General features: G+C 37.9%; 1 protein-coding gene across 2 annotated transcripts in view; it reads left to right on the top strand.

Annotated features, from left to right (window-relative positions):
• The window catches only part of PHF3 (PHD finger protein 3), a 96,900-nt gene that overhangs the window by 330 nt on the left and 83,827 nt on the right, over positions 1-12,743 (top strand). The window contains exon 2 of one of the 2 annotated variants that reach the window (XM_007449582.1): positions 12,392-12,660. In XM_007449582.1, coding sequence (XP_007449644.1) covers positions 12,417-12,660 — 244 coding nt within the window. In that variant the 5' untranslated portion in view covers positions 12,392-12,416. Of the gene's footprint in view, positions 1-12,365; positions 12,661-12,743 lie in introns of those variants that run through there. The other variant, XM_007449581.1, reaches the window with a different exon arrangement.

Raw genomic sequence — 12,743 nt, 5'->3', positions numbered from 1 at the left:
GCGCCGCCGCGCGGGCGCGCAGGCCGGGCGGCACGGCGGGCGCTGCCGGGGAGGCCCAGCCCGCAGGCCCCGGCCCGGCCCTTCGGCATCGAGCTTTGGGCCCCGGCCCGGCAGCCGGCGCTGGCCTTGGCCGCGAAGCCGAGCCGGGTGCCCGCTGGTGGGGACGAGGAGTCGGCGCTCCATCCACCCTCCTGCTACCGCGCGCTTTTGTGCTCTGGACCCAAACTGTCGGCTCCTTTTGCATAGTTTGAAATGAGAAGCCAGGAATCTGGCCTTCGATAATACGTGTAATTTAATGAGCCACTTGTCGATACGTGGGTGTTCATGGTGCTAAATAACTGATCACCTGACCCGGGGGGCGGGGAGGAGGGAGAAAGGGAGGGAATGTTGATACCGCGCACAGTCCAGTGCCCCTTCTTTTCCCCATCTTTGAGTTTTTAAATGCTGTTTTTCGAAGACCGTGATTCGAAGTAATTTGAGTGTGTGATTATTGGTGCTCAGGAATCGTTTGCAGAACATGATCATGAATAGTCATTAATGTAAGTGGCAACAACGACTTAATATCTTCCTAGGCTTGATCTTCATCACATGTAGAGATGCTTAATTTAAAATGAAACATCGGTAGCTGAGCCTTAGCAAATACGAACTTTACCACGTTATTTTGGGATGGGAGGTGGAGATACAGTCAGCTACTTAGGGAGTGCTTAGATAGTACATTGTTCTACTTAGTTGCTGTTTTGGGTTTTAACTTGTCTTCGCTTTTCTAAACTGGTTGTTTGAGATCTTCCAAAACTGTGTCTCCATTACTCATTCATTACCTACCATTTTTTGATTCTTGAATGAACTGTTTGGGATTGTGAAAATGTTGGTAGATGTGTTTCTCTGGTAGAGTCACTAGTCAAAGAACCAGGAAATCTTTGCAGCATTCTTGTTTTTGAATTTGTCTCTTCATTCCAGAGCATAAAAGGTGTTGTGTTGTGAAGATTATTGTTTCAGATAGTGATTACTTAACTGTCATTACCACTTAGACCTTTCTTAATTATTATTTTTCCCCGGTTCTCTTTACTGGCCATATATTACGATAATGAATTTTCTCTCCATCAGCATCTTCATCATCACTATTTTAAAATATATACTCCATTTCCCCATGATAGTAACAGAATTTAAGGAAGTACTTTTAATAGCTATCATTACGCTGATGAAGCCACACACAGTTCAGTCAGTTCCTTAGCAGCAGAAAGACATCCACTCAACTGAAGTGAGCCAGTTGTTAAGTATGCAGAACTACAGCCTTAAGAGTTTAAACTTTGTTTGGTAGCTGTATGGGAGATTTGTGAGAAGGATAACACATGAGTTAGTGATGGGACAAGTTTTCACCTGTTCTGTGCATGTTTTGTAGGTCCATTTACTGAAGAGCTTTAAAATATAATTTATTATACTGCTTTTGCATCCTTTGGGAGGATAGTGAACTTCTTTATCCATCACACTGAATTAGTTATGCATTCTATGCTGTTGGGATAGGCCTCAGATAACTGTTTAGCTTATCCTGTGATATACTCATTTGTTGCATGTTCAGATAAGTCAAATCTATGAGCAGTGGTTTGTGTAAATGTAGGTGTAAAATAGCTTTGGTCCGAAGCAACTTTCAGGATAGAAAAATGGAAAGGAAGTTGTCTTTATATTAATCATTTAAGACCATAATATTAAAATTTGAATTGTATTGAGTATTGAAATCAGGGAAGGTTGATAATTTTTGACATATAATAGCATGTTAATAAAACTTTTTGATAAAGGTTAGTTTTGGGATACTAAAATATAGATAATGGTTATCTTCCTTGACATGGTAACTTGGTGCTTGCCTTTTTGATACATTTTGCTTTCTTTCTTTTTTTTTTTTTTTGTGGTACGCGGGCCTCTCACTGTTGTGGCCTCTCCCGTTGCGGAGCACAGGCTCCAGACGTGCAGGCTCAGCGGCCATGGCTCACGGGCCCAGCCGCTCTGCAGCATGTGGGATCTTCCCGGACCGGGGCACGAATCCGTATCCCCTGCGTTGGCAGGCGGACTCTCAACCACTGCGCCACCAGGGAAGCCCCATTTTGCTTTCTTAAATGTGCTATTTTTATTATGTTTTTCTTTACACAGATTTCTCACGAAATCTTTGTTACTTAATAATTTTTGTCTGGAGGTAAGATCTTTATTATATTTAATGAAGAAATGAGGTTTATTGATTAGCATTTCAGGTTTGTGGCTTACCACCACACAGTGTCAGGGAGTGCAAGGTTCTTGGAGTGCTGACTTCTAAATATTTTTGTTCATCTACACCTCATCAATTCTTTTGGACACGTGGTTGCTGGATTTCTTTTCTGCAACAGTACATCTTGGGCTCTATTTCTTTCATTTCTTCTTTGAGCACCCTCTGAGAATCCTGGAGTATCTTTTCAGGAGCATAGACAATTTATTTTTTAACTACAAAAAATGACTTGGCAAATAGTTACACATTTCTGATGCTGTTGCATTTTTAAGAACAGTAAAAAACTTCTCTTTTAATGTTGCCCTTTGATTACACAGCGAATGATATTGACAGTATTGATTTGATTCAAAATATTTGAGACCCAGGTGCTGTTTGTAGGCTCAAGGAACATAATCTAGGTTGAGAAACCAGATTCAGACATGAGATGTTAAATCACTGTATTAAGAGTTAAAAGAGGAAGATATTTCAAGAGTTACAAAACACATTGTGTGAGGAATTGCCAAATGTATAGACTGGACAATTATGGCCATGCATCATGTATTTAATATAGATCATTTTTTAATGGTCGGGATTAAAACTTATGATCGTTTGTATAATGGAGAGAGGATGGAGAGAAATAGTTAAGTAAAAACTTTAAAATAGTATCCTGAAGTTTTATCTTTTGGCACAGTCTAACTTTATTAGGAAAACTTTGAATGGCATAGTAGATTGTACAGAAAAGCTAAAGTTTTAATTCACTCATAATTTGTGTGAGATGGCCACATGAAACCATTCTAAAATTGTAGTTTTTGAAAATAAATTGTGAAGTTTGTGGTCAGTCACTTCCAAACTGATGTTTGTTCTATACACACTGAGGACAGCCATTTTATTTTTTATATGTAGGGAGTGGGTAAGTGCATATTTTCCAATTTATTTTGGAAGTGGGCATGTCACTTTGTTTGCAGTATTTTGATATGTGTTATGAATGTAGACTGCATAAAGTATAGTAGTTTAGAAGTGCAGGCTCAGGAATCTCACTGCCTGGTTTCCAGTTTGGGTATACGGGCATACCTCTTGTATTGTGCTTCGCAGATACTGCGTTTTTTACAAATTGAAGGTGTGTGGCAATCAAGCATGGAGCAAATCTATTGCCGCCGCCCATTTTTTAAACAGCATTTGCTCACTTTGAGTCTTCTCTGTCACATTTTGGTAATTCTCACAATATTTCAAACTTTTGCATTATTACTATATTTGTTATGGTGTTTTGTGATCGGTGTTGATGGTACTATTGTCATTATTTTGGGGCACCACAAATCACAACTCTGTAAGATGGTGAACTTAATTGTAAATGTTGTGTGTGTTCTGACTGCTCCACCGACTGGCTGTTCCTGTCTCTCTCCCTCTCCTTGCGCCTCCCTATTCCTTGAGATGCAACAATATTGAAATTAGGACAATTAATAACTCTACAATGGCCAGTAAGTGTCCAAGTGAAAGGAAGAGTCCGTGTCTCTCACTTTAAATCAAAAGTTAGAAACGATTAAGCTTAGTGAGGAAGGCATGTTGGAAGCCGAGATAGGCCAAAAGCTTGGCCTCTTGTGCCAAACAGATAGCCAAGTTGTAGATGCAAATGAAAAATTCTTGAAGGAAATTAAACGTGCTATTCCAGTGAACACATGAATGAAGAAAGTGAAACAGCCTTACTGCTGTTACAGAGAAAGTTTTAGTAGTCTGGAAGGAAGATCAAACCAGCCACAACATTCTCTTAACCCAAAGTCTAATCCAGAGCAAGACCTTATTAACTCTCTTCAATCTTGTGAAGGCTGAGAGAGGTGGGAAGATACAGAAGGAAAACTTGAAGTTAGCAGAGGTTGGTTCATCAGGTCTAAGGAAAGAAGTCATTTCCATAACATAGAAATGCAAGGTGAAGCAGCAAGTGCTGATGTAGAAGCTGCAGCAAGTTATCCAGAAGATCTAGCTAAGATAATTCATGAGGGTGGCTACCCTAAACAACAGGTTTTCAATGTAGTCAAAACAGCCTTCTATTGGAAGAAGATGCCATCTAGGATGTTCATAGCTAGAGAGGAGAAGTCAGTGCCTGGTTTCAAAGGACAGGCTGGCTCTCCAGTTAGGGACTATTGCAGCTGGTGACTTCAAGTTGAAGCCTGTGCTCATTCACCATTCTGAAAATCCTAGGGCCCTTAAAAATTATGCTAAATCTACTCTGCCTGTGCTCTGTAAATGGAACAAGAAAGCCTGCATGACAGCATATCTCTTTACAACATGGTTTACTGAATATTTTAAGCTCACTGTTGACCTACTCTCAGAAAAAAAGATTCCTTTCAAAATATCACTGCTGACTGACAATGCACCTGGTCACCCAAGAGCCCTGATGGAGATGGACAGTGGGATGAATGGTTTTCATGCCTGCTCACACAACATCCATTCTGCAGCCCATGGATCAAGGAGTCACTTCAACTTTCAAGTCTTATTTTTTAAGAAATACATTTTGTAAGGCTATAGCTGCCATAGATACTGATTCCTCTGAGGGATCTGGGCAGAGTTAGTTGAAAACCTTCTGGAAAGGATTCACCATTCTAGATGCCATTAAGAACATCGTGATTCATGGGAAGAGGTCAAAATATCAAGATACACAGGAGTTTGGAAGAAGTTGATTCCAGTCCTCATGGATAACTTTGAAGGGTTCAGAGCTTCAGTGGCAGAAGTAATTGTAGTTGTGGCAGTAGCAAGAGAACCAGAATTAGGAGTGGAGCCTGAAGATGGGACTGAACTGCTGCAATCTCATGATAAAACTTGAATGGATGAGGAGTTGCTTCTGATGGATGAACAGAGAAAGTGGTTTCTTGAGAAGAAATCTACTCCTGGTGAAGATGCTGTGAAGATTGTTGAAATGACAGCAAAGGATTTAGATACTGCATAAACTTAATTGATAAAGCAGATACAGGGTTTGAGAAGACTGACTCCAATTTTGAAAGAAGTACTGCGGTGGGTAGCATGCTATCAAACAGTGTGTCATGCTGTAGAGACATTGTGGAAGGAAGAGTCAGTCATTGCAGCAGACCTCATTGTCTTCTGGTTTCAAGAAATTGCCGCAGCTGCGCCAACCTTGAGCAGCCACCACCCTGGTCAGTCAGCGCCACCAGCATCGAGGCAGGACCCTCCACCAGCAAGACGATTACAGCTTGCTGAAGGCTCAGATGATGGTTAGCATTTTTTAGCAATAAAGTATTTTTAACTAAGTTTTATACATTGTTTTTTTTAGTCATAATGCTATTGCATATTTCATAGACTACAGTATATTGTAAACATAGCTTTTATATGCGCTGGGAAACCAAAAAATTGGTGTGACTTGCTTTACTGCGTGCAATATTCACTCTGTTGTGGTGGTCTGGAACTGACACTGCAGTATCTTTGAGGTACATCTGTCCTGGGTATGTGACCTACACAATGGTCTGGGCCTCAGTTTGCTCCTCTGCAAAATAGAAGTCATAATTGCACCTACCTCACAGGGTTGTTGTGAGAAACTAATGAGATTCTCATACAGTGTAGTTAGCACAGAGCCTGGCACATAGTACATGCTCAGTACATGTTAGCTTGGTCTGTTATCACTTAGGCCATAGTGTTGATGACTTGTACTGTTTCTGTGGTTAATCCAAACTGCTAGAGCCTCTCATAATGACGATAGGGAATGGTTGTAAACTTGAAAGGTAATTTTCTTACTAATAGCTAAGTAATTCTGCTTTTGCCAGTCTCAACTTGTACTCGAAAGTCTTTTTCTAGGTTCTTAGGTCTGCTTTGGTCTTAGTATGGCAGTCATCTTGGATTCTTATGTATTTTTTTACCTGATAAATTCAGAAACAAAGTTAATGATCCTTGTTTTTTTCTTATGTAGTCTTGCCAGTAGATTTTAACCAATGAAACTGGACCAGAATTTGAAATGGGTGTGTAGAGCAGGTGATGAGGTTGCATTGCTTCTAGAATTGTACTTTTTAGAATTGTGTTACACCACACGTCTTAACCATTTAGTGATTTTCCTTGACTTTGTCTTGGAAGGATAACTTACTCATCTTTAACATTGTTATATTATGGTGGTGAAGAACTGACCTTTGTGTCAGCGGATTTGAGTTCTAGCTCTGTAACTTATTTATTCTGTAATATTGGGTGTAACTTTGCTAAGCTTTAGCTTTTCTCTTATAAATTGAGAATAATAATAGCTGCTTAATTGTGTGGCTGTGAAGTTTAATGACATACATTTAAGTTAGCATGGTGCCTGGCACATAATAAATAGTGAATTTAACTGTGTGAGGAGATAATACAGGGCAGTGGTAAGTGCATTGACGCCTCTCACTGTTGTGGCCTCTCCCGTTGCGGAGCGCAGGCTCAGCGGCCATGACTCACGGGCCCAGCCACTCCGTGGCATGTGGGATCTTCCCGGACCGGCGTGTCCCATGCATCGGCAGGCGGACTCTCAACCACTGCGCCACCAGGGAAGTCACTTAGAACCTTATATTTTATTTTATTTTATTTTTTTTGCGGTACGCGGGGCTCTCACTGTTGTGGCCTCTCCCGTTGCGGAGCACAGGCTTCGGACGCGCAGGCTCAGCGGCCATGGCTCACGGGCCCAGCCGCTCCGCGGCATGTGGGATCTTCCCGGACCGGGGCAGGAACCCGCATCCCCTGCATCGGCAGGCGGACTCCCAACCACTGCGCCACCAGGGAAACCCTGCATTGACTTTTGAATAAAAATTTTTGCTTTCAGATTTCAGCTCCACCACTTACTATAGCAAGTAATTTAACCTCTCTGATTCCAGTTTTATTTATTTTTGTATAATCAAGATTATAATACAGCATTGTTGTGAGGAATAAATTAATAAATGTAGAGCAGAGTTTCTTAACCTCAGCACTGTTTTTTGGCTGGCTAATTCTTTGTGGTGGGGCTTTCCTAGTGCACTGTAGTATGTTTACTAGATGCCAGTAGCATGCCCTCCAGTTTTGATGACCAAAAATATCTCCATTTTCGAATTAAGCCAGATGTTCTCTGGAGAGGCTTAATCACCTCTGATGCTCTGATGGAGAACTAATGTAAAGCATGTCGACCGTTGCCTGGCCTGAAGTTAGAGCACGTTAAGTTTTATATATTATCATTGTTTTAGTGGTACCTTTTTTTTTTTCCTACTGCTCCTACTACTGCCTGTTAGAAATTTGCTAATAGTGAGCATGCCTGATGAATTGACAGGTTAATTTAATCTATTGTGTAGGGGTCGGAAGGCAACAAGCAGTTCCATTCTCAGTGCCTTTGCATTAGGTCTTTGCCTGAATTGCTGTTCCCCTTTTATGCGTGGATCACTCCCTCATTTCAGGTTTTGGCTCACATGTTGCCCATATTAGCAAGGCCTTCATTTACTGTCTTACATAGAATGCTCTCCTTCTCCCATCACTATTACAGTGTTTAATTATTCTTCATAGATTTTATAATCTCCTGATATATATTTGTCCCCCCACCAACATACTCATACACACGCGCGCGTGCACCTTCGATAGCTTTAGTGACTTATTGGTAGGCTTATTCTGTGCAGTTTTTTAAGGAAGATATGATAAAATGCATAGTTTTACTTTCAGGATGTTTTTGAGAAGTTGAGGTAGTCAATTTTAGTTTGCTCTTAATTTAAAGGGGATTTTGGTAGAAGTGTAATTTTTTCCCCTGTTGGTGTTTTCTAAATCTTTTTGCATTCTGTTCATACACGAAACACTTAGAAAACAATATACATTGGTTTTATCAGTGTAAGTGAAATTTGGCTGCAGTATAATTCTCTGAGTGACAGATGAAGCAAGTGGGAAATACCTCTGGACTCAGATTAAATTTTATTCAGGGTGTTAGTACTGATACTTATTTTTAGCTATATTCTGAGTCTTTCTAAATGGTCCATTAGGACCAAACTCTGGCATTCATAATTAGCACCTGCTGTTCTTTTGCCTGGAGTAGACTCTGGACCTTTAGGACCAATCTCATATGTCACCTGCTTAGCCTTTCTTGGCCTCATGGATTTTACCTTCCTCTGTGGTACTGAGAGCCCTTCAGTATGACACTTCCATATTTTGTTGTGATGTTTATATGTTGTATTTGTTTATATGTCCATACTTGATTTTGGATTATGAGTTCCTTGAATTTGAGACTGGGGTTTGTTTCACTGGTATACTTATGATAGTACTTTTTTTTTTGTTGTTGTTAGTACTTCATAGTAGATAACTTGATAAATACATGAATAAATGAGTAATTTTGAATTAAGCAAATTATCCAATTCGCCTTAGCTGGTTACATCCTATTGTCTGCAAACTTGAGGTGTGACTATGAACCCATAAGTAATTTCTGATTTTAGCATGTATGTATTCCCAAGTTAATAGCATCAATTCAGTTGCATACATGCATATCATTAGCCTCTCAAAATACATTCTAGATAGGTTTATATTCTGTTATGTTTTAATTATTAAATTTGTAATGCCAAATGTAAGGAAGCATTTAAGTAAAATTTCAGTGTAAAATTCCAGTAAAATATCAGGAATTTGTTTGTTTATTTATTTACTTATTTTTTGGCTGTTTTGCGCGGCCTGTGGGATCTTAGTTCCCCAACCAGGGATTGAACCTGGGCCCTCAGAAGTGAAAGTGCAGAGTCTTAACCACTGGACTGCCAGGAGTTTGTTTAAATCAAGCAATTTGTTTAACAGAGACACTGAATCATCTCTTAAATTTCTCAATTAGATCGATTATCTTTGTCTACATGGCTAGGTATTTTAGGACATTGTATTTTAGGTTAGTGTTCATTTTTTTTTTTAAGACCTTATTTTGGAGTAGTTTTAGATATATAGAAAAATTGCAAACACAGTGTAGAATTCCCATATACCCTTTATCTAGGTTTCTTGATTGTTACATCTGACATAATACTAATGTCTTTAGCAGAACTAGAGGTTAACATTAGTATTAACTTAACTCCAGACTTTATTCTGATTTCACCAGTTTTGTTTTTCCACTACTGTCCTTTTTCTCTTCCATGACCCAAATCAGGATACCACATTGCGCTTAGTAGATTAGTGTGTTCGTGTTAAGTAAGGTTAATATTTCTACAATTGGCTAACATTTGTTTTACAATTTAGCATGGAGAGTTTTAATTTTATTTTTGATATATTGAGCACTTGATATCTAAAACTGATTTTTTAAAATAAATGACTTTTATATTTCCATTCATTGTCACTTTTAAGATAATCTTGCGATATGGCTGTATACTGTGATTTTGGGCATTCTTCCTTTGGAATTGGCTCCAGAGCCTGTTGGAACGACTTAAGAAAATTCAGTCTTACCAATTTATAACAATTTCACAAAACAGTTCTGTAGAAATTGTTTTCTTTGGACCCATAAGTTTGGGGTGCTTTATACCATATTTTGTCTTGTAAGATCCCCAGTTGCATTGGCATATTAAAGGTGTCTTGCACAGTGGTAGCTGGTTAGTGAACACTTTTTGAATAAATTAAAGGTATTAAAGAAACGTAACTTTGTTATACCAGTCTTTCTCGACATTTGATGCTTTTATGCTAATCTGTTTATTTAATCCAGGGCAACACACTTTATATAAGTCATACTAGTTTTGGCCGGAAAAAAACCCACCTCATACTGGAAAATTAGGTTCACCCATCTTATTTACAGTATGCTTTACTTTTTTTAAAAAAAATTGATCTTTAAAGACTAAATATTGTCTGCTATTGAGATTAAAAAACATGCCACAGGCTCTGAATGCACGTTTTAGTAAAAGAGTTTAGTAAAAGATTCACTAATGGTATCATTGAAAAAACGATATATTGCTCATTTATATCACCCTTTAGAGTGGGCTGGTTTTCGGTATAGCTAGGTGATTTCGAGCCGTGTAACTGTACCTTCTGAATGTTGTGAATGTCCCCACCACTTAAATGTACACAGTCAGAAGTTGGTGCAACAGAAAGACTAACCTCAGGTGAAGTTTGTAGAATTTCCCAGACTTGTGTTGCTATGGGAATGAGTGTGTTGTCAGTAGATTCAGCATATTGTTTTTATAAGGAAAGTCAACCATTTGTTTCTAGAGCTGGAATTGCCTTTTTTTCTTTGTTTCATCTGGGATGCAACACTGAAGAGGAGGTTGTTTCGGCTTGTCGTAAACTTTGGATTCCAGCATATTCAGATAAACAAATTTGTTGATAGTTCTAGCTGATTAATTTTGTAGATATTTAGTAATGTTTTTGTAAGTTATTTTTAATTACCAGAAATTTATTATACTAAAATTTCTTTGGAACCTAAAAACGTATTAGTGGAAGCATTGGTGATATATGATAATTGAGCCTTTCTTAGGTACTGAGATCAGATAGTTTCAGGGAATTAAAACTTTTCCTGACTTTTCATCACCATTGTAGCTCACAGTCTTCTCTAAATGTTATAAAGAATGCATGTAAGATAATCAGCCAATCAGTTAACATTTTATTTCGGTGCTTTATTAATATTTCAATATAAATAAGTTGCAAAATTTGAGAAGAGATACTGAAATCCTATATTTAGCAGAGGATTAACTTTTGTGAGAAAGAGGAAGTTTTCTTTTCTTTAAATTTTAAATTGAGTTACAGTGAACTGCATCCATTTAAAATGAACGGATTGGTGAATTTTTGTGGGTATATACACTCATAAAACCACTACCACAATCCAGATTTAGGACATTTTCATCATCTTCCAAAATATATTCCTGTTCCTTTGCAGTCAGTTCCCTCTCTTATCCAAGGCCCCAGGCAACTACTGATTTGTTGGAAAATGTTTTTAAAGAAGAACCTTTAATGAGTCAAATCTAGTCAATTTCTAGCTTTGTAGCTCAGTGAAAGGGTAGAGTTACCACCTTGGGCTATGTAGCCTTGAAACCTGGGTTTGAATCTTTGGCTCTGTTTTGTGACTTTGGGGAAGACATTTAAACTATTTAAATGCATTTTGTCTACAAAACAAGGATAGTAATAGAGTGTATTATTTATTATCACTGGGCATAAATGAGTTTAAAATGTAGGTAAAATGTTCAGCAGCATATAATATATACCTGGTAAATTGTATATTTTTGAACTTCGTATTCTCTCATTTTTATAGGGGAAAGCATTCAAGGACAGTTTGAGGAAATTTTGGTAGATTTGGAGCTAAGAATTTTGGAATCCAAGAAGTTCTGGGTTAATTAGTGGAATTTTCTAGCTAACTGAATATTACTAGATTTTATTTAGTTGACTCTTGCCCACCACCCAAAATACATTGGTTCAGTATTCTCTGAAACCAACTTTTGATAATCGAGGCTCTTCCGGAGCATGAAGTGACCTTTTCTGAGCAATGCCTGGAGTGTTAGGTATAGTTCAAATAGGAGATCAGCTCCATATCTTTATAGACAGCACATAACTCACTAAAATAAATTTAAGTCTCTGATATATTGGTTTGTCATTTATCTCATTTTATCTTAAAAGGGGTTTCCCCCCACAGTGTGTGTATGTGCACGTCTGTGCCTGCGTGTATGTAGTTTTTTGAGTTTTGATTTGTTGGGTTTAGTTAATAGTTTCTTTCCGTTTTTTTCTCTTTACTCCTACAAAAAAACCTTTTTGTCTTTCTTTAAATAATTTAAATGCATTGTAAATAAGACAAGGCTATTTTACAGTTTTAATAGGTATGGGACAATAATTTAAATGATTTGGTTTTAGCTCTTTTATATGCATTTTTATTAATAAGCAGTGTCTGAGTCTTAATTTATGAAAAGATTATGGTTAAAAACATATGGTTTTTATGGTTTAAGCCATGTAATTCTTTCAAATGTGTCAAATTAATGGACTATATATACATAGTTTTTTTTTCCCCTAAAAAAGTGAATTAAGTAAACATTTAATAGGATCTCTGGTAAAATGCAATTTTACATGCGTGATGAAGAAACATTGTGTAGCAAAGATTCATACATGTCCAAATGTATATTCTAAAAGCAGTGAGGATTTTTTTTAAACCATTCAGAAATACCAAAGTGTGTTCTAGACTCAAAACTATTAAAATAATTTGGTTTTAGGTGATTATCAATTGATAGCTTTATTTCTTATGGTATTTTTTTTGTCTTTCTATAGGGCTGAAAGACACACAGAAGTCTTCATGGATATAGTTGATACATTTAATCATTTAATTCCTACTGAACACTTAGATGATGCCCTATTTCTAGGATCCAACCTGGAGAATGAAGTCTGTGAGGATTTTAGTACAAGTCAAAATGTCTTAGAGGACTCGCTGAAGAACATGCTCAGCGATAAGGATCCTATGCTAGGATCTGCAAGTAACCAGTTCTGTTTGCCTGTTTTGGATAGCAATGATCCCAATTTCCAGATGCCTTGTTCAACAGGTAATTCTTACTTTTTTTTTTTTTTTTTTTTTTTGGCTTGCATTTAAAAGAAAAGTTTTTTTTTTTAGAGGGGGGAAGTGATT

The sequence above is a fragment of the Lipotes vexillifer genome, unplaced genomic scaffold (assembly GCF_000442215.2).
Source record: "Lipotes vexillifer unplaced genomic scaffold, Lipotes_vexillifer_v1.1 scaffold793, whole genome shotgun sequence".
NCBI classification, from domain to species: domain Eukaryota; kingdom Metazoa; phylum Chordata; class Mammalia; order Artiodactyla; family Lipotidae; genus Lipotes; species Lipotes vexillifer.
Note: the sequence above shows the minus strand (reverse complement) of the source record. Positions and strands in the feature narration are given on the sequence as shown.